Genomic DNA, 26488 nt, shown 5'->3' with positions numbered 1-26488 from the left:
AGTAAAGAGCCTACTTAAGTTGTGATGAACACCGTTCACTGCTCACCTGACCGATGATGTGTATATATATATATATATATACACTGTATCTCTATGGGTAAAATGACTTAAAAACTGTTCTGCAGAATTAGTGTTCCACTCAGACAACAGAAGGCGTGGAAGGACAGCGCCCCCTGCAGGAAATAAACAGTACCACAGATTTTACACTTAGGGGACTTTCTTCTTCTTTCTCCTTCAAACTCAACTTGCCTTCGAGCTAGCTCAAAGCTAACGTCAGTCATATTGGCTAATAATGCTCGTACAATTGCATTGGAAGTTAGCATGCTAACGAGAGCTAATTAGCACAAAGGAAAGTATTGCTATGTAGCTACTAAGGAATTTGTTATGAAGTAATAAAAGAGAAAAAGAAGACAGCAGGACGTGATGTGTTTTATTTTTATATTTATTTACTTAAAAACTGTTGCCTGACAGCTTATAATCATTGTTTATTAGACGTCTCCTACTCCGAGAGAGCAGAGGTTTACAACCAGTCAGTTAATGAACAATCATGAAGCTACGCGTGCTTGCTCGTCCCCCACTAGTAGATTTACATCCCACTGACACAAATCGATGACAAATGACAAGTCTTAAGACGACAGCAGCCAAATAGCTCTACGACAGAAGTGACCGTTTCTATTCCTTCACTGAATAAAAAGCAGGATTTCTGTTTCCCCAGATGTAAAATGTAGCACAACTGCAACAAACAGCTACCTAACCGAAAGGAAACAGACCTGAAAGATGGAATTAAAACTACCAACTTGAGTACCCTGGCTAGAAAGTGAGTAGTCAAGCAAACTGCATGCAAAACATGTGCTTATTTAGTGTCAGACAAAGCACCGATATTATTGCAATTCATCTCTAAACAGGAGATATAAGACACAACGTCTGCATAACCAAGCATCAAAATCCCAAATGTTTGCTTTCCTTTGAGCATTTCCTTAGAAATATAGTTTGTGCATACTTTGTACATTATAAAAAAAATCCACTTTGTCTTCTTTCAAATTTAAAAAAACAAATGATGGAAACATATTTCCTGAAAAAAAACCTCCCAAAATAAGCAGCAACCTGTGCTTTTAAAATAATAAATCTTCCTATTTCATAAATATTGATATAAAAAAAATGTCAATGATGCTCTTTCACGTCCTTACGCGCAGTTTTACCCATCAAACATTTCTAATGGGGCTTAAAAGGCAAAATACTTTTTAAAAAACTGACTGAAAAATATCTACATTATTCATGACAATTCCAGTTTTCTCCAGGACGTTGCTGCTTCAACCCATCATCAAAATGTTTTGTATGTAAAATAAAAAAACAGTAGAATCTCTTAACCAGAGAGATCAACCTTGTGAGCAGAACACCAACTTCCTGTTTTGCTGCCGGATTTTCACAGTAAAATCCCACCATGTTATACTATTAAACTCTTAAACAACATCATCAGTCGGGTAAAAAATCTTACCAGTTTGAATATGAATTTTAATGTGTGTCTATTTATTTTTTCATTTCTATCTTTCTAAGATTTTACTTTAACATGGATATGACAGCAGCTTATAAACAAGCAAATTTCAACAAGATCAAATGAAGGCGACAGTTTTGTGTATTATGTTTCCCACAAAAAGTAATTCCTTCATCCGTTTGCAGTTAAAATAATTCCACAGATTCCTATCCGAGGGCTTAAAATATTCCTGACACCTGTTCTGTCTCACTTCCACGGACCCGCTTCTGGACTTGACCTTTGACCCGCAGCTGCAACAAACGATTCCCTCCCACGTCTGCTGAGCATCAGCAGGTTCAGTTGGCGTTTAAGAGAAACTAAATGAAGTTCTTTGAGGGTTACGCAGTGTGTGTGTGTGTGTTCTTTTGTGTTTTTTCCTGTCTGCCCTTCCGGAGTCCTTCCTGAGCTGGTGACCCCTGACCTGAGATCAGCCGATCAGGGTTGTGAGGTGTCCGTCAACCGGCTCCGGGGCCCCTCTGTGACTGCAGAACGGACATTACTGTTCAAGAATCATCGCCTCTTGGAAGGCTTCAATCCATCTGAAGACAAAAGAATACCAAAAAGAAGCCGCTTAGCCACCGCCGGGACAGACACACTGGAAACAAACGACAAAACACTGAGGTGAGGGTCAGCTCGATCACCTCTGAGCGGTGGGGATGTCGTCGGCTTTAAAGATGTAAAACAGCGTGTTCTTGTGATACAGCTTGAACTGCATCTTCTGGGCCGGCCCGTTCTTCTCCTCCCTCAGGAAGAAACCCAGCAGAGGCTGACTCTCCAACGCTGCGACATCCTGAAAAGGGGAGCGCTGATCAGGAAGGCTTGTAAAACAACAACAACAACATGTAAACATGAACCTGAGTGAGCGCACCTCGCTGGCAGCGTAGGTGTACAGGACTTTGTTCTTAATGACGAACCACAGCCGCTTCCACTGCTTCTTGCTGCCTTTCGACCGGTTTAGGTAGCCGCTCATGGAGGAGTTCTCGGTGTTGGCGGACACCTGGAAATAACGCCGCGAGCCAAAACACCGTCACACACTTGAAGGGTAAACGACGCGCCAGGAGAATGACGCGGGCAAAGTGTCGATTAAGGTTCCTCGCCTCTTTTAGTGCAGCGGGAATCTTCTTCTGTTTTCTGGTGAAGGAGAAAGCTCCGGGTTTGATGGGAGAAACTGATGTCGAAGCACAGCGGTCACCTAAAAAAAAAGGGTTAGCAGGAGTCAATAATGTGAAGGATCTTAAAAGGTGATGGTGACTTTGAATCAGTTTTCATAACCGTTGAAAGCAGCTCACGGATACACAGTCCACCTCAGCTTGTATCAAACCTAAACCAAACTGGAGGGTTAGTGCATTTTTTCGGGACTATTTTCAGCGGCGGATGAATCCACATTCGCCGCTCTGGAGAGTATTTCTGCAGGACGTGTGTGACCTTGTGGGATGGAAGCAGCGAGGCTCACCGGTGTTTTCACCACAGAGAATACCTTACTGTAAAATGACTATAACGAATACAATGATGAACTTACTATTCTCCTGCAGTTTGGCAAAGCAGTGGTCACACACTCGCGCCGGTTGGTTCTTCAAGTACTCCAGGTAGTACTTATTGGCGGAGCACGCCTGACACACCACCTGTGGGACACAGGTGTAGCTGCGATGAGAAGGGGGGCGGGGGCGGGGTCATTGAACAGTGTGAAGCCGGGGCGGCGGTAGGCGCAGCGGTACAGACCCTTCCACAGGCGCGGCAGTGATGCCTCCTCCAGGTGAGGGTGAACTCACAGGTGCAGATCATGCACATGGTGGCCCTCAGGTCCGGGATCCAGATGGGAGCCTTGGAACCCAGCGGGGCCCCGGTGTCCACGACGCCCTCCGGCTGGGTGGAGACAGACTGGGGGGTGGGGGGGGTTAACGTGAACACATCGAGGGGGAATCTGTGGCCCTCACACACACACACACACACACACACGTACCTCCTCCTGACTTCGGCTCGACGTGAAGGTGATCTTCTTCTTGGTGTAGTCGTCGATGGCCTTCGCGATGGCCTCCAGCCACTCGTCTCTCTCCGTCGCCGAGCTGCAACGGAGCACCAGAACTTTCAGCCACAGCGATCGCAGCGATCGACTCTACGCAACTTGTCGCGAGCTGAGACTGACCCGGCGGACAGGATGAAGGAGCGCTCTACGCTCTCGATGTTCAGCTCGTTCTGATAGGCCTCCTGGCTCGGTTTACTCACCTGGGAAACAGAAATAGCAGATTTCCACCAAGAGAATAGAGGAAAAACCCACGGATAATATTTCAAAGAAAAGGAAAATGAAGAGCACCGCCACTGTGTGTCTCTAACCTTCATCCCGGCCAGAGAAAGGACACTGATGAGTTTGTACTGGCTGGACTGGACCGGAGTGGTGTACATGAGTGCATCGTTGAACTGGGCAAAGCACAGACACAAGAGAACTTCAGAAAAATTGCTTTTGTGAGACAGATCCACAGCAAACCGTGAAACCGGGTGGAATTATCGCTCACCAGGAAGAACATGCGAGGCTGCATGACTTTCCTGGACAGCTTCATCAGAGTGCCCTCCTTCAGAAACACCTGGAAAACCAACCGGCCACGTTCATTAAACACGTGGGGAATTTCTTTCTTTCCACCGGCGTGAGAATGCAGACTCACCCTCCCCGGCTGAACGATCTCATGCTGCCCGTTGAGGCTGTACTGGATCTGCATCAGCTTCTGGAAGTTATCCTGTAAGACAGCGTGAGAGCAGTGAGCGGGAACACGCCGGACGCTCCGCGATGACGTGCTGAAATAAATCCTGCCGCCCGCCGTGGCGAGCGCTGTGGGGCGCAGTGAGGCCTCACCCCTTGTTTCATGATGTCATTGGCGTGGTTGGCCACTTCTTTCACGATGCCGAGGGCAGCTGCGTGGAGAGCAAAGGCAAAACATCAGCGGTTGGCAAGGGATCCTCCTGGTGGACACTAAAAGTGCGTGAGCGGGGGGGGGGGGGGCAGGTTGACTTTCATCTGACCTTGTGTGTCTTTGTAGTCCTCTGAGTCCTCCGGAAGGTTCTTCAGATAATCTGAAAAAAAAAACAGTTTACATTCATTTTGAAAACAGCAACAAAAGAAAAAGTGAGACTTTCTGCCCGCGGCAATTTAGACTATTAAATATTATTAACTATTTTAACAGAAACTCGCATCACATCACGTCCTAAATAGAGGATGTGCAATACAGGTTTTGTGCTGCACGTTTTAAATGTGTACCCCGTGCACAATACGCTCGAGATGAAAACCGTTCCGTATCTGCTCTTGGTTTTGGCATCAGGGGGAGACATAAAGCACCAAATGTTATTTCATTTTTCCTTAATGTTTTCAGTGTGCAGTCAGCTTCTAATCTGAATGAACTTCCTCTGCAGAGGTTGTGTTGAGCCCCTCAGGCTGCCGTTACTGTTACTGTCCACAAGGTGTCAGTACGGCTCCAACACACAGGAGCTCCTCACCTCAGTCCAGGTTCATTCGGGTTTCTGCTAATGAAAAAAGAGCGCCCCTGCCTCAGGAAACCCTTTGACCTTTGACCTTGCCCGAGCAGCGAGTGTGTGTGTGTGTGTGTACCTGTGAGCAGCAGCTGGTACTGAGGGATCCTCTGCACGGGTTTCAGCAGGTAGTGTTTCAGAGCCAGACTGGCACATCGTGGACTCATCTGGGACGAAGCAGGTACAGAGGTACGGATACGGTGCGATATTGTGATTCCAACAAAAGCACATCTGGATTGCAGCCGCAGGCAGCTGGACTGTACTAATTTATCTTATAAGGTTAGTTACAGTGAAGGAGGAAAACTCTATTTTGCACACGATCCTGCTTGAAAATGCCGCTAATGTGTTATTTGATCTACTAAGATGTGCTAGTAAAATGTGACTCGCTCACATTGTCTTGTCAATTATTTAAAACTTTTCTGAAAGACAGCTAATTCAATAGTGGAAATAATGGTTGGCAAATCTGATCATGCAAATATGACAATAGTATTACAGAGTTGTCACAACTGTATTTCCTGCTTTACCTCAAACTCTCGGACGACGGCGGCAAACGCGGCGTTTTTCCGGCACTGCTCGTCTAACAGAGCCACGTTGTTGTCAAACTGGCGGATGTAGGTGGAGTACATCTTCAGGTAAGGACCCTTCTGGACGAAGATGTCCGACAGTCTCTGGTGATCCGTCCTGTGAGCCGGCAGAGACAAGCGGCCCCCTTCAGTCAGTGGGCCGAGGCATGAAGTGTTTGTGTGCTCACACTCTCTAACAGGAAACCACACTGTGATTGAAGCTGCTTCTTACTCCGGTGAGACAACTTGGAAAAGTACCATATTTAGTGTTTTTTACAAGCTCTATGACACTTTACTCAGATACATCAACGGCTAAGTGAACGTGTGTATCGCTAAAATAAAGTCCAGAGGAGCTGCAGCATGAGGACTGAAATGATCTGAGAGGTTGTAAACGAACCTCCAGTAAAACACAAAAAAACAACAACATTGCATTGTGGGAGTTGCTGTGTGTTTACCAGTGTGCCACTCGCTCCTCCAGCTCCCTCAGCAGGTCTCTGTTGAGCTGGTACAGTTGTGGCAGGTAGTACAGGATCTGGCTGAGGATCCGGTCGTCCACCACCGCTTTCCCATTCTGACGGGTCGCCTTGGCAACAGCATCCCGAAAGTCCTGGAGAGACGCAGAGCTGCTTCAAAACGTCTCGCTCTCACACACACACAGCTGACTCAGCAGTAACTGTGTCCAGTGAGCCAACAGACACACACACACACACACACACACACACACACACATCCACTAGGGAGGAAGCAAGGAGGCCTCTCTCTCTCTCTCTCCTCTCTCTCTCTCGTCCCCTGATTTCAACAAATGCGTTTGCATGACTTTTAACGCAGTTTGATGCATTAAAACGTCTCGCTTGTGTTGCGCGGAACTTTTACCAGCATCAACTAGACAAACACTCAATAAAACAACACATTTTCTTTGACACAAAGAACTGACAAACTTCCCCAAACCACGATAGAAAACAGCAATAACGTTCACTTTATAGTATGAAACCGACAAACCGCCGTCTTTATACTCACAAAACGGACAAGAATGTGGCACTAAATGAACTAAAAACGTCCCGCACACCAACCCAAACAACACACACTCACCAACCCACACAACACACACTCACCAACCCACACAACACACACTTAACAAAAACACACACTGCACACACTCAACAAACAAACACTCAACAAAAACACACTGAACTAAACACACATTTAACATAACACACACTGCACACACTCAACAAACACACACTGCACACACTGAACTAAACACAGACTTAACATAACACACACTCAACAAACACACACTGAACTAAACACACATTTAACATAACACACACTGCACACACTCACCAACCCACACAACACACACTTAACATAACACACACTGCACACACGCAACAAACACACACTGCACACACTGAACTAAACACACACTGCACACACTTAACATAACACACACTGCACACACTCAACAAACACACACTGCACACACTGAACCAAACACACACTGCGCACACACTCAAGAAACACACACCGCACACACTTAACATAACACACACCGCACACACTGCACACACTTAACATAACACACACTGCACACACTTAACATAACACACACTGCACACACTCAACAAACACACACTGCACACACTGAACCAAACACACACTGCGCACACACTCAAGAAACACACACCGCACACACTTAACATAACACACACCGCACACACTGCACACACTTAACATAACACACGCGCGCACACAGAGGATTATCTAAGGCATGTGTGCGTCTGGAGGTCGTCTCTGTGGCCTGAGGAAGCAGCTGCTGTGCGGCCGAGAGGAGAATGCGATACGGCCTCTTTTTTTGACCGAGCGCCACGACCCCTCCCTGACCCCCCCGCCACCCCCCTCCTCCCTCCGCTCCCCCCTCGCCAACGTAGAGGAGGGCAGAGAGACTCAAACGACAGACTTGCACTCTAATCCAGTTAGTTCTGACATCAGGTGTCACCGTGTACAGTAGAACACTGACCTTTCACCTCCACTAAAAGGAGTTTAGAGAGACCCAGTCACATGGTTCCTGTCCTCATTCAAAACACAGGAACATGCAGCATGGGGGGGGGGCGGGGGGGCACACTTCAACTCCTCCAACTTATCTAAGTAATAAAAGTTAAACTTTTTGACATTTGAACTTGCCGGTAGAGCCAAACGAAACTTTAGCTGGCAACTAGACACACACACACACTCAGTGCCAAAAGGCCAAATCAAAGCGCTGCCGGCCTACTTGTGGCCGCGCGTTTTACCTCCAAAACCCTCCAACGCAGCAAGTTGAAAAAGGGCTGTGGAATGACTGCATTCATTATTAAGGATCTCATTGATTCATCTGCAAAGCCCCAAAACAACCACGAAGAGATGCTGAGATTTGTAAAGTCGGGGACTCTTCTTCCTTTAAAGCAACCCCTGGATAAATGAGACACTTACTATGTGGAGAAGTTTCAGGACGTCCACAAAGCTGAAAGGACAGCAGAGGAGCGGCGGTTAGGCGACGCACGTATGACACACGTATGACGTATGGCGGTCTCGCTCTCGGAGAAACTCACACTTTCTCGGAGCTCATGATCTCCTGCGCGATGTGCACCACCTTCTTCCTCTTCATCTCGTCCTCCTGCTGAAAGAGGACAAAACACCAGCAGATGGGCAACGTTTCCGGGACAAAAAGCACGTCGCCATAGAACTCACGGGCTCGCCGCAAATCACCATGACGACCGGGACACCGCCGCGCCGCGCGAAACCATCGGGATCGATTCGCAGCCTTCAGAGCGACGGCGCGATCCCTTCTCCCTCTGTCCCTCTCCCCCGTCTCCCCTCCTCTCCCTGTGTCTTTCTGATGGAGTGTGTTGTTGAATGGTAATGGGGCGGTCTTTCAATGACTTAATTTGGACCGCGGCCTTGGCCCCCCCGCCCACCACCACCACAAGCCCCCCTCCCCAACCCCAAACCCGTCCTATCGGAGCCTGCGCGCGACACCCTGGAGGCCTGAGAGGCATCGGACACAGACGGCGTCACACAGGAGGAGGTAAGGGGGGAGAAAAAAGAAGTAGCCCATTGAGAGAGCTATTCCTGAACCTGCCCCCCCCCCACACACACGCCCCCTAACACACTGACAGACTTTGATCGGAGTACCAATGCAGATATGATATCGGGGGGGGGGGGGGGGGGGGAGGGGTTACCTGCCGGTCTGCCACATCCAGGTGCTCCTTGCTGGAGGTGGAGCTGTCATCCTCTTCATCTGAACTGTGGATCTCCTCCTCCTCAGAGTGGACGTCCTGCCCCAGCCAGCCGCTGCAGACACATTGGGGGGTAAATGAAGATGGCGGTTTGGTGCAAGAGGGGCAGCGGACGGCGTTTAATCATCACTCACAAGGAGCACGTGAGTGAAACCCTTCTGAAGTCTGGTGCTGATTACCATGTATGAGATGGGAATCCTTTTTTCACTACAGAAAATGCCACAAATACACTGGTTGAGAATAATCATATCTCCTCAAACTGTCACAATTCTACATTAAAAAGTGTATTATTGTTATTATTTTTCGATTTCTCTCGATTCTCTCTAGAACGATTCGGTCTCGATTAAAAAAAGTTAATAATCGGAATTAAAAAAAAAAAAAGTCTGTCTCGCGCGAGATATTTGCTCGCTCGCGAGGTTAGTCTCTGTTCGCGCTCGGAGGTGTTTTCTACGCGCTCGCTGTTTTTCTTTTTGACAGTAAGGGGGCGGAGCCAGTCACCATGGTCTCTACACCTGATTGGTTACAAACCCCGTCTTTGGATTGGCTGGAGTGATGCATCCACACAACTATAGAAGCCCATTTCCGCACTGAAGAAAGGGGATGGAAAGTCTAAATTATGAGATAAAACGTTGTCAAAAAACAAACGCCCCCCTTCGGTGATCCTAGTGGACCGTAGATGACAACCAGCTACAACCATCATTTACCATCATTACCGGCACATTAAGAGCAATGCGTCCAGCTCGCAGACCGGTCCGTCAGTCTGAGTCTGAGTATCTAATAACTTTACCGAACTATGGAGGAACCTGCGCATATCTTACCTCATTATTTACATTTTCCAAAAAGTCGATCCGTATAGAAAGTTGGCAAGATATTCACAGATTTGGACTTTTTTCCCGGTATTTTACGAATACGGACCGGTCTGAGACTAAGAGCAGCTTTTTCTTCATTTAAAAGAAAAATGAATCTGTTTAATATTTTTTTTACAACTACTGGCTACTTCCATATTGAGTTGAAATGCAAACTGCTGATAGAAAATCATATTTGTGACAAAGATTTTTTCTCTTGTAAAAAATAAGAGAAGGTAATTCATCTGTTGATTTTCTTTAATTATCAAATAAAGTAGGAAGTGATTAGCAACCTCTGAGTAGCAAACTCCGATTTGAGAAAATTTTGAAAATCGAGATGCATCGATAACCGTTTTATCAGTTTAGAATCGATAATTAGTTTAGAATCGATAACCGGTTTAGAATCGAATCGTTGACCTTTGAATCGGAATCAAATCGTGAGGTGCCAAGAGATTCCCACCCCTAATTGCTATGATTTGGTTATCAACTCAGTCTTTTCATACGACTTTCATATTGACGTTGATATAATGACATCATGTGCCCCCCCCCCCCCCCTCCCCTCATGATTTCAAAGGAGTGAGGGTGAGTTCATGTGAGTTTATGCCTTTTCAGCCCTTCTGCTGCCGTCTCTCGCCATAAAAAAGAAAAGGGTGATGGCTCAGAATAAATATCAAGAGAGGAAAGACTGTGGGACTCACGTTTCCTTTCCCTGTCATCAGCGGGAATAGTCTCCCCTCTCTCCCCACCCCCTCTCTCCCCCACCTCTCTCTCCGCTTGCTTGATTTCCTTACGTGCCTCCCGAGCGTTTCCTTCACCTAAATAGTGATGCACACTCGCTCGCCCTCCTCCCGGCTCCTCCCTCCCTCGCTCCTGGTCTACGGCGGAGCATCCGGCACAGAGCGCCGCTTGTTTACTTGTTTCCTCACATGAAGCCAACGGGCTCAGAGGCCTGGGAAACACAGCGGACCCCCCCCCCCCCGCTGACCATGTGATGCACAGCACACAGAATTAAGAGAGCTGGTTGGTCCTCCGCGTCCTCGCTGGTGGGGGGCCACCTCGCTGAAACAGGAAGCACGGCATCATGGGAAGTGGCGCTGTCGCTTGACTTGTTCAATCAACATGTATTATTCTGCCCCTTTAAGCAGCTGGAATCCATGTTTTATATTAAAATAGATCAGATGAACGTATTGTTATTATTGTTATGAGAATGTGGAGTGAATTGGACTTGGGAGGTGGGGGTAGAGGAGGAGGAGGAGGAGGTGGGGGTAGAGGAGGAGGAGGAGGAAGGAGGTTTATTATTCCCTGTTCTAGAGTGCCGGGTGCCGTTTCGGCGATTCTCAGACATTTCCTGCCGCGGCCACTGAAAATAACCCACAGGAAAACCGGCCGACCTGCTGCACATCAACGCTCCCATCAAATTCAACCCCCCCCCGGCCGGCCCCTCCCCCTCCCCCGCCCACACCCACGCCTCAAAGGCCAACTTTTACACGTGTAAACACAAGCCGCCGATGTCACCTGGGTAACTCGTCCCACGCAGTGAACACGCACACACAGCGTTTAACACCGTACCTCTCGTACTCGTGCTCATAGCCCCCGTGATACGGATCCTGCACTTCGTAGATGTCTGAATCCGCTCCGTCGGGGTCATGTGACCAGCCCGGCCTGGCGCCGTGAAACGGCAGGTTCATGTACTCGGGGATCTCCTCGTACAGGGGGACGTTCTCGTACTCCACCGGCTCCTCTGCGTACTCCCCGCGAATATCTGCCTCCACTACGCAGCTGCTGGGCCGCCGCAGGCTCCTCCCCCCCCGGCCGGAGTCCACGCCGCTGCAGTCCGGGGACTGGCCCCCCTTCGCTCGCAGCTTTGGCAGCATCTTGACGGACAGCCGGAGCTCCAGCAGCTTCCTGAAGGAGAGGCTCCTCTTTTGGGGGTCGGCCCGGGTCGCCAGGTCGGCCGCGGAGAAGGACTGCGCCCGCTGCTTGCCGCCCAGCGCCGGAGCTCGTCCCTTCGGCGGCACGCTGCTCCTGGAGGGCGCCTGCCGGCTGAAGAAGGTCACGCTGGGTCGGGAGAAGCGCCAGGCGGTCCTCTCCTGAGGGGGCGCCGGCAGCTCCCTCATCGGGGTGTTGGCGTGCGGAGGCGCGGGAGGGCAGGCGGAGGGCGGGGGCGGCGTCGGCAGGCTGTGTCGCTGGGGTTTCCTCGGCGGCGCCCTCGGCGAGCGCTGATCCTCGGCGGAGAAGGCCTTCCTGGCGTGATCCAGCGGCGGGTGACAGCCGAGTTTGATCTGCTTGGGGAGGCTGTGAGTTATCGGGTAGCGCTCGAAGTCGCCGTACCCGTCCTCCTCGTCCTCCTCCACGCGGTGCTCCGCCCCCCCCTTTGGGTGGCTGTTGGAGTCGGCGTGCGAGAGCAGGACCAAGGAGTGGGAGGTGTTTTTGTTCAGAGGGGGGGGCTTGTGGGCCGGTCTGTGGAGGCGAGGCGAGAGGGAGGTCTGTCGAGGAGGGGGCACCGGCGCGCTGGTCTCGTCGTCTCCCGACGCGCAGTCTTTTGAGGGAGGGGTGAGGTCGTCGCCTCCCGGGTCCCCCTCGTCCTCTCGCCCCTCGAGCTCACGTCCCCATTCCCCCGCCGGCTGATCCCGGGCGCCGCGCTCCACGCCATCCTGCCTCACCAGGGCCGGCTTTTTAGGCTTGCGCGGGTGGGGGACCGGGAGGGGTTTACTGGGGGCGGCGGGAACCTGCAGATCCGGGCGAAGCCCGGCGGGAGATGGTGCTTCGCTGATAGTCCCGCCGCACTCCACCTGCGAGGACTCCGCGGGACATTCGCGGGGAGGGACGCTCGGGGGCGGGGCAATGATGCTGCCTGCAACATCACAGGGCGACGCGGGGTCCGGTGAGTGGGTCCGTGCATTCGCTTGTGAAACATCGAGCTCGGCGACGGCCCCTTCCCGATGTTGGACCTGCTCCTCGCCCCCCCGTCCCCGGTCCAGGTGTCTCTGTCTCTGAGGTTTGTCCCTGGGCTTCTTGCCAATCCCTCCATCGCCCCCCTTCTCTACGGCGACTCCCTCCTCCGGGTGTTCTGCTCCCTCTTGCGGCCCCGCCCCTGCGAGTCCCGCCGCAGACGTCCCATTCTGCAGCGGCTCTCGGGGCGCGGCGCCGCCGCCCTCGGCCGCGTTTCCGTTCTCCAGACGGGGGCACCAGGGGCCGTCCTGGAGCCCGCGGGAGTAGGGGGGAATTATGTAATCCGAGTTACGTTTGTTTGCCTCCAATGAAATCCCATTTTTGGAGTTCAAAAGTAAGAGGCCGTCGCCCAAAGCTTCCCGCCGCTCCCGCGTCAGGAGGAAGGGTTCGCTGGGTTTGGGCGGCGGCGGCGGCGAAACGGGGGGAGACGAGGCAGAGGGTTTGGGAATGCAGGGTTTGGGGGCGACAGCCGGTTTAGTCCTCTTGAGAGTAGCAGGGGAGGGTTGGGAGATGCCCGCCGAATGGGAGGGAAGACCTGGTTTGGGGGCGACGGGGGGGGGCGAGGGTTTGGTGGTGGCAGGGAGTTTAGGTTTGGGAGCTAATGGAGGCTTCTTCACACCTGCAACGGGGAAAAAAAGAGTCACTCACTTCCTTGTAGTTGAATCGTGCAGCTCCAGCACGTCACATAAAAGATGCTTCATTCACACGCTTCCACTGCGAGCACAGACATCTCGGGTCAAAGGTCACCTTCTAGGTCAGAGGGACTTAGGGCCGGTATAATGCCTGGAATTAATTCAGGGGTTGAAATGAGGATTCAAGTAATTAAAATTGGATCTGCTTAACTATCTCATTCAGATTCACAGTTGGATTGGTCCTTTCCTTCCTGTTCATGGGACAACTTGAATTACTTCTCCTAATTCAATTGTACAAACTAACTCAAGCCAACAGTGCAAACGGTGTATTTGTGTTGTCTGTTGTTTTGTTTGTTGCTCTCTTTCTTCAGCTGAATGCCTCTGACAGTTTGTCTTCTTGTATTTCTAAAAGGCATAAATTAAACCGCTCTCGAAGCTCTGTTTGTATTGTTGTCAGATTTTTTGTATGTATTATAATATTTACTGTGAAAATAAAAACGGATATGGATATGATGCGCACGTCGGACTGAAGGTGACTGGTTAATTTGGTCAAACAAAATAAAAATAAAAAACAGAGTTGCTACAATTAATAAGAATCTGTGGGCCGACGTGCTGGGGGATGTTTTCCGCTCTCCTGACTGGAAGTCTCGGCCAGCAGTGGAGTCATCGAGCGGATGTTCCCGAAAAAGGCCGACGACCAGAAAACCGCTGTTCCCCCGGTGCCCGCTGCCGGGTGTCGCCACCCGGAGCCCCGCAATCCGAACCCTAACGTTTTAAAGTAATACTAGTAATGTTTTCAGCCGGCGATTACCTCCTCAACCAGTCCCCGGGAGCCTGCTTTTTATATCCGCACCTCCTGGTAGAAAAGCGCAACTTTAAGAAGGTGTTTTTACCAAATGATTGGTGTTAAAATCCACCAGACCAGAGGGCGGAATCAACCCAAAACGGGGTTAAAATGTCGTTGTTCATCTTTATTCATCGGCCGAATGTGCCGGCACAGGCCGGCGATGCCGTGGACGTTAATGAACTCACATCCGTGGGTATTTAATCCCCCCAAGACGCCGTTTAACAACCAAATGCAACGTTTCCGAGCGGAGTTCGGCCTCGTGTTTTTGCCCGTGAAAAGTAACACCGGGTATCTGCACCAAACGCGCTCCTGCCACGGGCAAGATTAACGATTATAACACGTCTATTACACACGTTCATGCGGGGAAACGCTGCCCGTTTTGCACCGCAGCGCATTGTCGGGTGTCGCTGCATCAACAGCAGGACAGATGTTTTAAGACAAAGGATTTAACCCCCTCCAGCTGCAGCGTTAATATCACGCGGAAAGGGACGTTTCACGTCGCAAGTTGTGATGGAGTTTTTAGAAAGCGCTCACGTTGCGGTCGTGCCCGTCTTTTTATATGTTTTTGAAAGCTGTTATTAAGAAAAACTGTAATTAAGTGTGGCTGAGTAAAAAAAAAAGAAATCGTTGCTGCTATCCACTGCTATGACGTTTAAATCGCATAGTTTCTCCACACAGTGAACTTTAAAGTGTTTAGAAAGAGCTAGCCACATAGCAGGGATGAGCTAAAGTTAAATTGGGTCCACCAAGAAACAAACCTGTGCTCATGACTCCCGACTTGCTCTTTTCTCCATGAGTAAATTTGCTTTCAATGGAATTGCGAGAACATCTGCGTGCTTTCCTCCTTCGACACCATTGTCAGTTTGAGAACCGCTCCTGGGAGAAAACATGCAAAAACCCTCGTTGTCTCTCCTTATCTCGCCAGCGGATGCACGGTTAACGTCTTTACGCTTATTACTTTTCCCATTTTCCCCAAAGTTTTCAGCCACGGTGCCTTTCCCAACAATAGTCAAGTAGAACGCAAAAAAGAAAACATGCACTTCTCCTTTAAGATTTTCAAAATAAATCTTTATTGAAGAAGCTCTGGTGCCGTTGCTGTATTTTGATGTTAGTCTCGCCATTAAGCGCACGAATAAATACAGTTGAATACGTCGCGTGAATATAAATGAAATTCAGGTTGATTCCAGCATTCAAACTGATCACATGTTGTTTGAAAGAAACCGCAGTTTTATTTTTCAAATAGCATTTCCGGTGGTACACTGGCTGACTCCTGTTAGCTTTACACTCGCTTTTCTTCGTAACGGTTCGTCCACTGCCGCTCGAGGCGCTCTAACGTCTGATCGCATTGGTCCGCTCGCGAGCTGCGGCGGTTGACGACGAGCATTGTGGGAATTGTAGTTTTGGGTGAAGTTTTAGCAACCGGCTAACGACCAACTTCTCAGCGGCTGGACGCGACCGCCGTCGCCTACAACTTCGGAATGCAAGCGGGCTGTGTGTAGATGGCGCAGAGCAATGACTGAAGAGTTTGACGAAGATGTGGTATTTGAGGTTCGTATTACGGCCGGTATTTTTAATTTTTTTTTACTCGAAACTTATGGATGCTTTGTCACGCCACCCGAGTTCTGAGGCGACAGCCGCCGTGTTCTCGAGCCGTTCATGGGCAGCTAGCTTGCACGGATAGCGCGCCATGCTAGCAGCCGTTTGCCCTGTTGCCACGCATTGGCAGCCACAAACAAACCCACGAAACAAAACCCACGAGCGGCTCCCTTTGCCGTGTTTCTGCTGTGGAGCTTCGTTGGTGACGAGCGGAGGCTGAGCTGTGCGAGTGTGCGCATTGTTGTAGTTGTTTCGTCATCACTAAACTGGTACCCAGAGGTGGGGCGCGGAGGACCGGGTCCAATGCGTCGGTTCTGGGAGGTAACAGCCTTCACACACACACACACACACACACACTCATCCGTCTGAATCGATATGAGCTCCGACTTCGTGTGACAATGCATGTGAGTGGCATTTAATTGTCTGACTGCCAGGCAGGCGTATGTATTGCTATGATGTACAGATGCTGAGTTTTGTATTTGCTGTAGCAGCGGGGAACCGGGTTACACGTTCTGATTCTATTATGGGATGTATTCTCCTCCTCTGCTTGTATCATGGCCGATTTGAGTCCGAGCTGTCTTTTTTTTTATCAGGATAAGAAAGAGCATCGCCTGTTTTTACCCCTCTGTAAGTAGATAAGATCAACACTTGATGTCTTGTGCCTGCACGTCGTGCAGTTTCCATGGTGCAAAAGGCTAAAAGGACATTCCTGGCATCTGTACAAGGAATTTACAGATTCCGAAAAGTACTTTGCATGGCGAAAATTAGTCTGACAAAGAGGGAGAAAGAGGAAAAGTACACTGGCCTGTTGCAAAAAACTAGCGCAGAATTCTCCCGTTCTGCTTTAGGCTTTCATTGTTATCCAACCTTTATTGATCAGTTAGTAAGGAACAAATTCTCATTCACAATACTGACCTGGCAAAAAACAATAAAGACATGCAGACTGACACACAAACATCGGGCGGTACAGAACAACAGCCTCGGGCAATACAAGAACAACACAACACAAGAGGTAAGACATGCCGCACAAACCTGCAGAAGAACGAGAACAAAACATGCACGAGATAAAACGGGAAGAAGCAAACACACAAAGGAGGCTTTTGCAGATAAGCATGAGCCGATTAATATCACAATGAGTGTGTAAAGACGGCCCATCGTGGGACGGACGGTCATCTGGGCAAGAGTTGTGAGAGAGAAAATGAGCTGCCTCGCTTATGAAAGGCCGGTCGACAGTGTACGATGCTTTCGCTAAATCAATAAAGAATGCTGGCAGGTGATTGTGGAGGACCGAGGGAGAGAGGACCGGGGGCGTGCCAGAAGAGACGGTCAGAAGGTGCTCCTCTGAACCGATGACCGGATCGCCACATGTCTCGACAGGTCCTTCCCCCTGGGACTGCGTGTCTCTGGCTTCTCATCCATCCTTCCTCAACCACTCCAATAAGTCTTTGTACTCTTTTCTCTTTGCAGAACTCCCCTCTTTTCCAGTACCTGCACGATCTAGGGCACACAGACTTTGAGGCATGTCCGACGGCATCGCAGGAGGACGAAGACGGCGGCCTCACCTCTCCCGACGGAGATCCGGGGAACACTTCAGTGAGTCTTTGTTTTGTTACACTATTTGTTGCCTTTTTTACAGGCCGCGTTTTTCATTAGTCCAGAAAAATGACTCTCATCGCTCTTCAAACGATGCCCCTCTCCCGTCGCATCGCGTTTGTCACTGTTTGACTTGCGCAGTCAGACAGAAAGTAATTAATTAGACTATTGACTCTATTGAAGTGTATCACAGCTCCGCTATATGAACTGGTTTATGAAATGCTGTACTTCAGCCACCAGGGCTCATCACACACAGACGCAGGTATTTCTCGTAGCGTGATCTCTACTCTTTAATCGTACACAGAGGATTCCCTTTCTGCATCTCTCTCCTGCTGCTGATCCCATCTGAGAAGAGATTTGATCTCTCTGTGGCGCCGTGAGCGTTCTCTTAATATTTTCCACTGCACGCTTGTTTTTGGTGGATTTATTTGTCAGTTTGCTTCAATTCTTCCATCAAAGGAAGGTGTGAACTCTGAGTAGCACCTGCCTCTAAATAACCGTAGATGACCGTAGTTTGAGTCGGCCTGTGATTCATACAGACGAGGGATCACGTGACCTCCCACCCCGTCTTTGCGAAGGGGAAACGGTCTTGTGTTTGTTTCGTCCAGGAACTTTCCATCCGTGTCATGCTTCCTCTCCAGTACGCTGTTGTTCTCGGGAGTTAAGGGGGATGAGGGAGGCGGATGAGACAGGAAAGCTTTTGGGTCGTCCCCGTGTGACCCGTTTCCTGGAGCTCTGATAAAGTCGGAGCCGGGGCAAAAACACAGTGTCAACTTTGACGGATGTTCTCTCCTCTTCACAATGACAGTGAAACGTCTCCTGATCCTTGTGAACAGTACACATGCATCAAGAGCTGCCGCTGATCATTCTTATTTTAGTTGTGTCGTCTGTCAAATGTGACACAACTGGCACGAGTCCAGTACAAAGTCCTCACTGCATATCTTGTCTGAGCAAAATCTAAAAGATATTCAGTTCTCAATTATCTATAAGAGAGAATCGGCTAATTCTCACATTTGAGAAGCTGAAACTAAAAGCATTGTTTTCCACCGTGTCGGTGAAACTACAACAAGCTTCAACTTCAGAAGTTCTGGAAGCGGCCAGCTGTTTCCACAACTCCAATCTTTATGCTAAGCTAGGCTAACCATCCCGTGGTTACTTTTTGTTTGTTAAAACAAACCAAAAAACACCCTAAGCTGATTAGTGAAGAAAAGATCCTAATCGTGATTAGGCAGTACCCCGTTTGGGATTGTACGTTGGCCCTTAAGCACCTGCAAGGAAAACGTGAACAGGCTGAGGTTTGTTATGCATTGAAATCAACACAATGTCAATTGTGAGGGACCGTGTAAGTGGTTGTGATTGGATGTCTGAGACAGAGCGTAGAGAGTCCTATAAAGCAAATAAAAACGAAATGTGTGTGTATGGGGTTTTTTCTGTGTGGGTCTTTTTCTGTCTGGTGTCTCCAATGAAAGACGCCCAGACTTATTTCTTTTCCTGGAGCTCAACGGGTTCCTTTACATGTGCTCACAGTGTACTTGAAAGGGATCAAAGCTTAAATTTTATTGATGCTGAAAATGTAAACATTCAGCCATAACAGCAAAATGAAGATTCAACCAACTTCTGTGGTTATGCGTTTTTTTCGCCACAACAGAGACCGTGCAGTGAGTGATTTTACAAACTCGCAATGCACTTATTGTTGTTGCCTGAAAGAGTTTGTCCCCTGGGATACTCCCTTTGACCGTCACAGTGTGTGTGTTGGTTGTACCCAAGCTGCAATAAGCTCACTGAAATGAGCGAAAGCCTCCCAGGTGAATCCTTTGTTTTCTAAATCTGGAATAAACGTCGCTTATCCACTGGGGTAGCACCAGGTCATGAAATAATAAAGAGTCCTTCATGAACCTGTGACTTCATTGGCTGAATAACAACCTTTCCGCTGTGTGATCCTCAGGGAGGACGGCTATGGAGACTGGCTGAGGCTTTCTGGAGATGGAGTCCGATTCGCCAGGCGGCCGCGTCCCGGCAGATGGGCCAGCAGCTGGTGGGCAGAATGGGCAACAGAAAGGAATGCTGGCACGGGAAAACCGGCAACTTCTCATCGCTGTGGATTTCAAGGCCTCGATCCATGTGTCTCTCTCTTCTTCCCCAGGATGGCGTGTTCGGCCAGTACTCGGTCAAGTGCCTTCTGGACCAGGACGTGCTGCTGCAGGAGGACGTGGAGCTGATCGAGCTGTTGGACCCGAGCCTGCTGACCCTCGGGTCGTCGGCCTCCGGCTCGTCCAGCCGAGCGAGCGTCCTGCCCAGACCCGGCCTCATAGCCAGGCCGTCTCTATGGTACGTTGTTAGGGAACAAACACGCCGATGGAACTGTGGGTGGGCTGAGTGATCGCTTCACCAGCCAATGTGAAGGCATTCCGATGCCTCGCCAAAAAGAAACGTGTAAAGTAAGAGCATTTAAACTTTGACTTGTGTCCCTGAGGGTTTGTCCCTTCGCCCTCGTCCCTTTATGGATCCAAACCGTCAAATAACCAGTGGGCCACCCGTGAACATTCCTCCCTGCTGTCATCACTCAGGGACATGGCGGGGCTGGTCGGCCTGGCTGCGGTGCTGCTGGGCGTCTGCTCCGTGTCCGAGGGCCTGTGGTCGCTGGTCGCGGCCCCGTGGGGGCTGGCGCTGTTGGGCTGGCTGGGGATGAGGGGGGTCCTGCTGTGGAGGCGGGGCCGCATGCAGAGAGCCGTCCACTCGCGGGCCACGCAGCTACAGACTCTGCTCCACAACAGCAAGACGCTGACCGGCCTGTCTCGTAAAGCCCTGCGGCTGGTGCAGGAGACGGAGGTCATCTCCAGAGGCTTCACCCTGTAAGTGTGCTGGTTTTTATATCTGCGCGTCACCCAATCACATCATGGTCGTATGCATTTCCTGTCACGTCTCCACTGGCTCCAGCCTGCTCTGTTAATTCAATCCAAGTGTGTGTTGGTGATTTGTAGTGCACGGTAGCTCTTGTCCTAGACCTCTATTTGTGTGTAGCTCTAGCATTGTCCATAACCCCCCCTCCTGCATTATGCTTTAATCGCACTAAGTTAAGGGGGTAGTTAGGCTTTTTGCAGGGAGTTGGATGAAAAGACCAATAACAAAATAACTGCATCCAACTAGTTTAGATTAGCTGCTGATTAAAGGCCCTCTGCTACGTCCATAGACCTTCCAGCACGGCCTTTTTCACTTCGTATGAATTAAACAAAGTAACGTGTAAAGTATTGAGCTTTTGAGGTGCTGGAAGGTACGTTCTCTTTACACAAGAGCCAGGCTAGCAATTTGACCCTGATTCCGGTCTTTGTGCTAAGCTAACCAACCGTAGCTCCATCATGAGAATGCTGTGGATCTCATCACGTAACTCCTGGTGAGAAAGCGGTGGAGCGCGTTCACTGAAACGCCGAACTACCCCCTTAATAGCATGTCACGCTGTCGTGTTCTGTGGCGCTTTCATTCTCTCAGTTTGTCGTTGTTTTCGTCTCTTGTGTCGTCTGTAGTCGTGTGCCGTTCAGTGTTCTGTGTGCCCCCCCCCCCCCCCCCCCCCACACCCCTTTTTACCTCTTTGGGACGTCTCAACAGTTGTATCACATTTCACTTGTCAAGTTTGCTCGACAGGGTGAGTGCAGCGGGCTCCTTTAGCAGGGCGGGGCCGGGGGCGGTGCCTCGCGGCCAGCAGCTGATCGGCCTGAGGAAGACGCTGTACCGGGCGCTCCGCACGGCCTTCAGAGCCTCGCGCAGGGCCACCTGTCACATGCTCAAGGCATATCCTTTACCGTGAGAGAAAGACTTTGAACATGTATGTCCTCAGGCGTTTCTTTCTGTCTCTTTGCAATGTCACAGAGGGAAACTATTCTGGATTTGATGTTATTTGTGGCAAACAAGACACAAGTTCCAACCAGCTTTTGTAAGCTGTGAGATCATCTCACATTAAAACAGGACTACGTATCTGTATTGTCGAGGGAAAGTGTAACTGGGTTTTTGTCTCTTTAGGTTAACAACTATTACTCAGCAAGAGGAGAATGTTATTACTGAAAAACCAGGTTGGAAATCCCTGATGTCATTCAGTTCAGAGGATTTGATGGCTTTTATAGCCATTAACAAACTATTTGAAGTAGAAAACAACACCCTATTAGTTCCTTTTATGAGACTCAGATGTTGTTTTAATGGAAGAGTGACGTGTCCTTGACCCCTCTCAACGTTCCCTCTGAACTCTGAGATCGATAACGTGACCAACTATGTGTCCGCGGTGCCTCTGAAGGAGCTGGGCCTCGGCCTGGGGGTCGAACACCTGGGCGACGAGCAGGCGCAGGAGCTGACGGACGACTACAGCCTGCCTGCCCTGAAGGTGAGGCTCAAGATGTCAAAGACGGGGGCAGCGGTTTCATGACGAAAGCCCTTAATGCACAAACGTTTGCTGCACCTCCTCAAGATGCTGTTCCAGCTGTGGGTGGGGCAAAGCTCCGAGTGCTTCCGACGACTCGCGCTGCTCCTGTCGCCGCGAAGAATAGAGGAGCCACAGGAGGGGGAAAGCGACGGCGACGCCTCCCCCCCTCCCCTGCTGCACCGCTCCATCGGCGCAGTGACGGAGCCCCTCCATCACGCTCTGGCCAGCTGCCTCTGCGAAGTGCAGCGCAGCTTCGACTTCCACCGACACTTTGAGACCCAGCTGAAGGCGCCGGGCTCCGACAGGACGGGGAGGGTCAGGGAGAAATGCAGAGAGCTCAACACCCTTCACTCATCCATCCGGAGCCTGCAGCTGCACCTCAAGGCTCTGCTCAGCGAGTGAGAGACACACACACACACACACACACACACACACACACACACACAATCCTGACCACCTCGTTCTACACCCCCCGTGGGAGGAGATGACATGTTAATGACCAGTGAGCGGAAACTGGCTCACTCCACCAGCAAAGCAGTGATATTTCATAATAAAGAAATAAATGTGTCAGGTTGCAGGGATGCACTCGAAAACATGTCCAAACGTGAATCAAAGTTCCTGATCGACAATAAAAAAGACAGATATGAAAAAAAACTCTAGGGACATTTGTGCTTTGGGTGAAGTAGATTGTCAGTGAAGCTGTTAATCCTCACAGATTCACTTATTCATTTTTAACAGCAGTCACAAAGAAGGAGATTAAAAGAAACCGATTAGTCGAAGAAGGATTTATGAATTCACCAATTGTGGAAACCTTCACAGAAGATTTCCCTGCATTCCACGTGTCCTGAATATAAACGTTACATTAACCTTGAGCTCCAGCCTCAAGGTTCATTGTTATGAGCACACATCAAGTCCGTAACAAGAAGTAGGAGAGATTTATACACCAGCAGGTGATCGCATTTTCATTTTTTCATTTGACTTCTGTCAGATCTGGTTTCTGTCAGATCTGTTTTAACAAACCGATTGAAACCGTCTTCTTTCTATCGTCAGGATGATCATCCTGGAGGACGACCTTGAGAAACTGATGGTGTCCAAGGAACCGACTGAGTTGACGCTGGAGGGCTACCAGGACCTCAGCGACCGGCTGCACCAGCTGCAGCCACACATGCAGGCCAGCTCGGGCTGCTGGGAGGACACCGTGGGGCAGGTGCAGCGCATGCTGAGACGGGTCCACGCCTGCCCAGGTGACACCTGCTTTAGCAGAGTATCAGTCTCTGCATTTAAACACCGACTTCCTCCTTCCTTTACCACCATTCAAGACTATTGACCTCGCAGTGACGTCAGTGCCGCCCCCCTCCCCCTCTGTAGATAAAGCCGAGGGTCCGGAGCAGTGTGGTCCCGCCGTGCCCGAGATGCCCGTTGCCCCCCCGTCCTACCCGTTGATTCTGGACAGAGACCCTGTGCCAGAAGAGCTGGTAAGAGGAACCGTCCTTCACTGCAAGAGTCCCTCATCACAGGAAAGATGGTTCTCTGCTTATTTATTAAAAATATATATCATTTGACAGGAGTGGGAGGCCTATGTGTCCGACTCTGACTCCGACGGCGAGGGCGGAGGGTCCTGGTCCGACACCTTGTCCCCGGAGGAACGGGAGCGGCAGCGGCGGGAGAGGGAGGAGTCCCGGCGCGTCCTGTCGGAGCTCAAAGCGGTGCTGGGCTTCCGTGCGTCGGAGGGCGAGAGGATGAAGAGGAAGCAGCTGCTGTTCAACGACCAAGGTCCGCACTGACCCGCGTCCCCCTCTGCCGCCTGTGAGGCTCCAAAGACCAGCACGCTAGAGTCCGACCGAGGACTTTGCCGACGTAGTTGTTCATGTGTCGTCAAGATGGATAATATACACTTAACTGCAAAGCAACTTTAGAACTAAAACAAAAAGAATGTCCTCTCTATAACTTGAAACTAACGTTCTGGATTAATGATGAATGTGTTAACAGAAAAGCAAAAATGTCATTGAGAAGCTGCAACCTGATATATTTCTTATTTTCTTGGAAAAAAAGATTAAAACAAACACAATGATTTGAAAAAACGGCCTCAGCACCATTCAAAAGCTCAATGTAACTTTTACATTTTTCCACTTTGTTCTGACGCAATGTAGACAATTAATTTAAAGTATGATTTGTAGATGAATCAATATGTTTAAATATATAAGTTGAGCATCCGATCACACATTTGTATTACACGGTGAAAGCGTGAAATCATCATTCTAGCTTCACCCTGAAAATGTCTGTCTTCGTCCTCGCAGCGGCTGCGACTCCGTCAGCTCCCGACGAGAGTCCTGACACCGTCACGACGCTGCTGGAAGCTCCGACTCCTCTGGGATCAGCAGAAAGGGGCGATGACGAAGGAAACCATCTCTCTGAGTGCTCCGCGGGAAACGGAGGGGAGGCTCTCGACGCCTCAGCGGAGCCGGTGACGGAGTTCAGCTGTGGTCCGGAGGAGAAGGACGGGTATTTGGGAGGAACTCTGGTGTGTGCGAGAGGAGGAGGTGGAGCGTCCGAGCTGCACCAATACGACGGTGGCCTGGAGGAGGGGGGGAGCCAGAACGGCCTGGACTGCTGCCTGAAGCCCAAAGGCCCCGCTGTGTCCGTGATGGACAGGCTGACGGAGATCCACGGCTCCGAGGCCCTCAGCTTCAGCTCCGCCCTCGCCGCTCAGGTGGCGGCGCGTTCGCACTCGCTCATCGCCATGGAGGAGCAGACGTTCGGAGACGAGGAGGAGGAGCTTGTCGGAGAGGAGAGCGACAGGCGAACCCCCCGGAAGGACTGAAGCTAAGCCCCGCCGAGGAGCGACTGTATTTATGTCTGGTGTCTTCTATCCACGGGTCTGTGTTCCATTCTTGCTGTTTCTGGTGTGGAGGCGTCACCCATCCGTCCCTTTTACTGCACATTACTACCCGCAGTTATTTCTGCTCGCTCGCTGTTCAAACTCAGGTACCAGAACCACTCAAAAATATAAATATAACCTCTCGTTGTTGAGGTCAGAAGAGCAGAATGTCTACAGTCTACACAGTGCGCGTTCTTCAGCAGCTGTGGAAACTAGTGTTGATTTAAATGAAAATATAATGTTTTAACTGCGGTTTTCAAAACCTGTAATCTTGAGTTACTGTCAGGAGGTTTTGGGCTGCAGGACTTGATTTGGCAGCAGTCAGGTACAGAGGTGCTTTGTGGCGATGTGAAAATACATGTACCTAAATAATGCAAACAAAACGTAGTTGAAGTATTACAAATAAATCGTAAATCATAGGAGCACATTGGAGTATTTGTAAAACAAACAAAGAATCAAAATATAAGATTTGGGGAGCTTAACTTGTACTTAAGTCAGACAGTTACGTGCCTACACACGTAGTACGAGTTCTGCAAAAACAGGAACCAGAATGACATTTTTATAATTGCCCCATTATTTTTGTCCGATTCCACTTACCGGACTGGACACAACGGGGGTTGTACGCACGGCCCACCGAACACAACACTATTGTATCTAAGAACATGTCGACTGAAACGGTCCCTTTATGTTTACGGGGGAAACACCTCACATACTGATGCGTGTGCTGCTGTGAGGTGTGAAAATCAAATACCTGTGTGGGTGAAGTAATCAGAAAAAAGTGGGGGTTCATTTTTACTCATGTGAGGACGATCAATAAGAGTTTGATGGTGTATTCTCTCCCTCCTTCCCTGTCTGACTTGTCACCATGTCTGCCTTGTCCTGACCCCTCCTGCCCCCCCCCCCCCCCCGTCCTGCATTTTCCAATGTTAAATAAAGGTCCCAAACAGATCACTCTATCCCGTAGTTTTTATTTTCCTGCAGCTTGTGTTTCAGAGGCTCTTGTAGGTGATACGAAGTTGAGGAACAGGTTTGGTGAACGACTTTTGTCTCACACACAAACAGCTGCTGCTCCACTTTGAAGCCGACCCGGCCTTTGTGTTATTCGGCCTTAATACCGAGTTTTGAGGCCTCTCTCGCAGACATTTTGAGCTTTTTTAACCCTCAAATCCACATTTCTCTAGACGTTATCTAAGGGAATTTACCCACACTACATGCTCATGCCACGACACCGCCTCCAGCACAAGATTAAATGACATAATCCTTAAAATAATTAGTCCCACAGGGGAGAGAATTTACAGCATTGTAGGTTGAAATGCAGACAAGAGAGTAAATAGAAACGAGATCAAAAAACGTTTAAAAATATACATTTCTATTTCTATTTAAATTTTATATGTACATTTAACATTTACATTTAGCATTTATATTTACATTTAAGCTTTATATTTAACATTTAATTTACATTTAGATGAATCATTTATATTAGTTGACAACTTTGTGTTGTGCCAAACATTATCCTTGGAAAAGTTATTGCATGAATTTACATGAATTTCTCTCTGAATGTATGAAAAAGTGACATGAATATTGTCGTGCTTTTTTTTCTTCATATAATAATGCTAAATGTACCAAAACTGAGCAGGATTTTAGAACGTGTGGCAAAAATGTCTTAAACTCTCTGCGTACTGCAAAGACGTCGTTGAAAACTGACCAAATGCTTACCAAATACCTAAACACGTGCACTTGTGTGGGAGGGGTTTTTTACGATTTTACATACAGTAAACCTGTGGCAGACTGGGAATTTTCTGGTCAAAATATGACTGGTCACTGTGTCTGCCATCTGGGCTGTGCAACGCTG

The 26488-nt window shown here is 49.4% G+C and overlaps 2 protein-coding genes across 5 annotated transcripts; one reads left to right on the top strand and one right to left on the bottom strand.

The window, feature by feature from the left end:
- Positions 1–424: 424 nt before the first annotated feature.
- On the bottom strand, positions 425–15184 carry fgd6 (FYVE, RhoGEF and PH domain containing 6). Its single transcript, XM_078100513.1, has 21 exons — positions 14920–15184; positions 11300–13301; positions 8829–8940; positions 8199–8266; positions 8080–8110; positions 6066–6217; positions 5572–5728; positions 5127–5214; positions 4544–4594; positions 4377–4435; positions 4189–4260; positions 4042–4110; positions 3863–3946; positions 3675–3754; positions 3492–3594; positions 3251–3409; positions 3051–3153; positions 2629–2723; positions 2400–2528; positions 2173–2321; positions 425–2070 (listed from the first exon to the last, which is right to left on the bottom strand). Exons 1-21 carry the CDS (start codon positions 14927–14929, stop codon positions 2028–2030), a joined length of 3816 nt encoding a protein of 1271 aa, XP_077956639.1. The 5' UTR covers positions 14930–15184; the 3' UTR covers positions 425–2027.
- A 269-nt stretch (positions 15185–15453) lies between these two features.
- Positions 15454–25592, top strand: vezt (vezatin, adherens junctions transmembrane protein). Of its 4 annotated transcripts, none has more exons than XM_040174536.2 (12): positions 15454–15709; positions 17225–17350; positions 19296–19385; positions 19494–19678; positions 19918–20202; positions 20978–21136; positions 21572–21719; positions 21804–22156; positions 22809–23002; positions 23127–23233; positions 23324–23531; positions 24056–25592. In XM_040174536.2, exons 1-12 carry the CDS (start codon positions 15674–15676, stop codon positions 24577–24579), a joined length of 2415 nt encoding a protein of 804 aa, XP_040030470.2. In that variant the 5' UTR covers positions 15454–15673; the 3' UTR covers positions 24580–25592. The 4 variants fall into 4 exon arrangements, with proteins under 4 accessions (XP_040030470.2, XP_040030471.2, XP_077956638.1 ...); XM_040174537.2 differs by having other exon boundaries at positions 15472–15709; positions 20990–21136; XM_078100512.1 differs by having other exon boundaries at positions 15473–15709; positions 19296–19678; positions 20990–21136.
- Positions 25593–26488: the final 896 nt, after the last annotated feature.

The sequence above is a fragment of the Gasterosteus aculeatus genome, chromosome 4, assembly GCF_964276395.1.
Source record: "Gasterosteus aculeatus chromosome 4, fGasAcu3.hap1.1, whole genome shotgun sequence".
Classification (NCBI taxonomy): domain Eukaryota; kingdom Metazoa; phylum Chordata; class Actinopteri; order Perciformes; family Gasterosteidae; genus Gasterosteus; species Gasterosteus aculeatus.
The sequence above is the reverse complement of the archived record's forward strand: the minus strand, read 5'-3'. Positions and strand labels throughout refer to the sequence as shown.

Bases quoted from the DNA above. Each gene is read 5' to 3' on its own strand.
- fgd6 (XM_078100513.1), bottom strand. The intron at 4,595-5,126 runs GTACACACACAC...TTTTTTTTTCAG, and splicing joins GTACCAGCTGCTGCTCACAG to ATTATCTGAAGAACCTTCCG. The intron at 2,529-2,628 runs GCGAGGAACCTT...CGTTATTTCCAG, and splicing joins TTCCCGCTGCACTAAAAGAG to GTGTCCGCCAACACCGAGAA.
- vezt (XM_078100511.1), top strand. From the start codon at position 15,674: ATGACTGAAGAGTTTGACGAAGATGTGGTATTTGAG. The intron at 22,157-22,808 runs GTGAGAGACACA...TTCTATCGTCAG, and splicing joins CTCAAGGCTCTGCTCAGCGA to GATGATCATCCTGGAGGACG. The intron at 23,003-23,126 runs GTGACACCTGCT...CCCCCTCTGTAG, and splicing joins ACGGGTCCACGCCTGCCCAG to ATAAAGCCGAGGGTCCGGAG.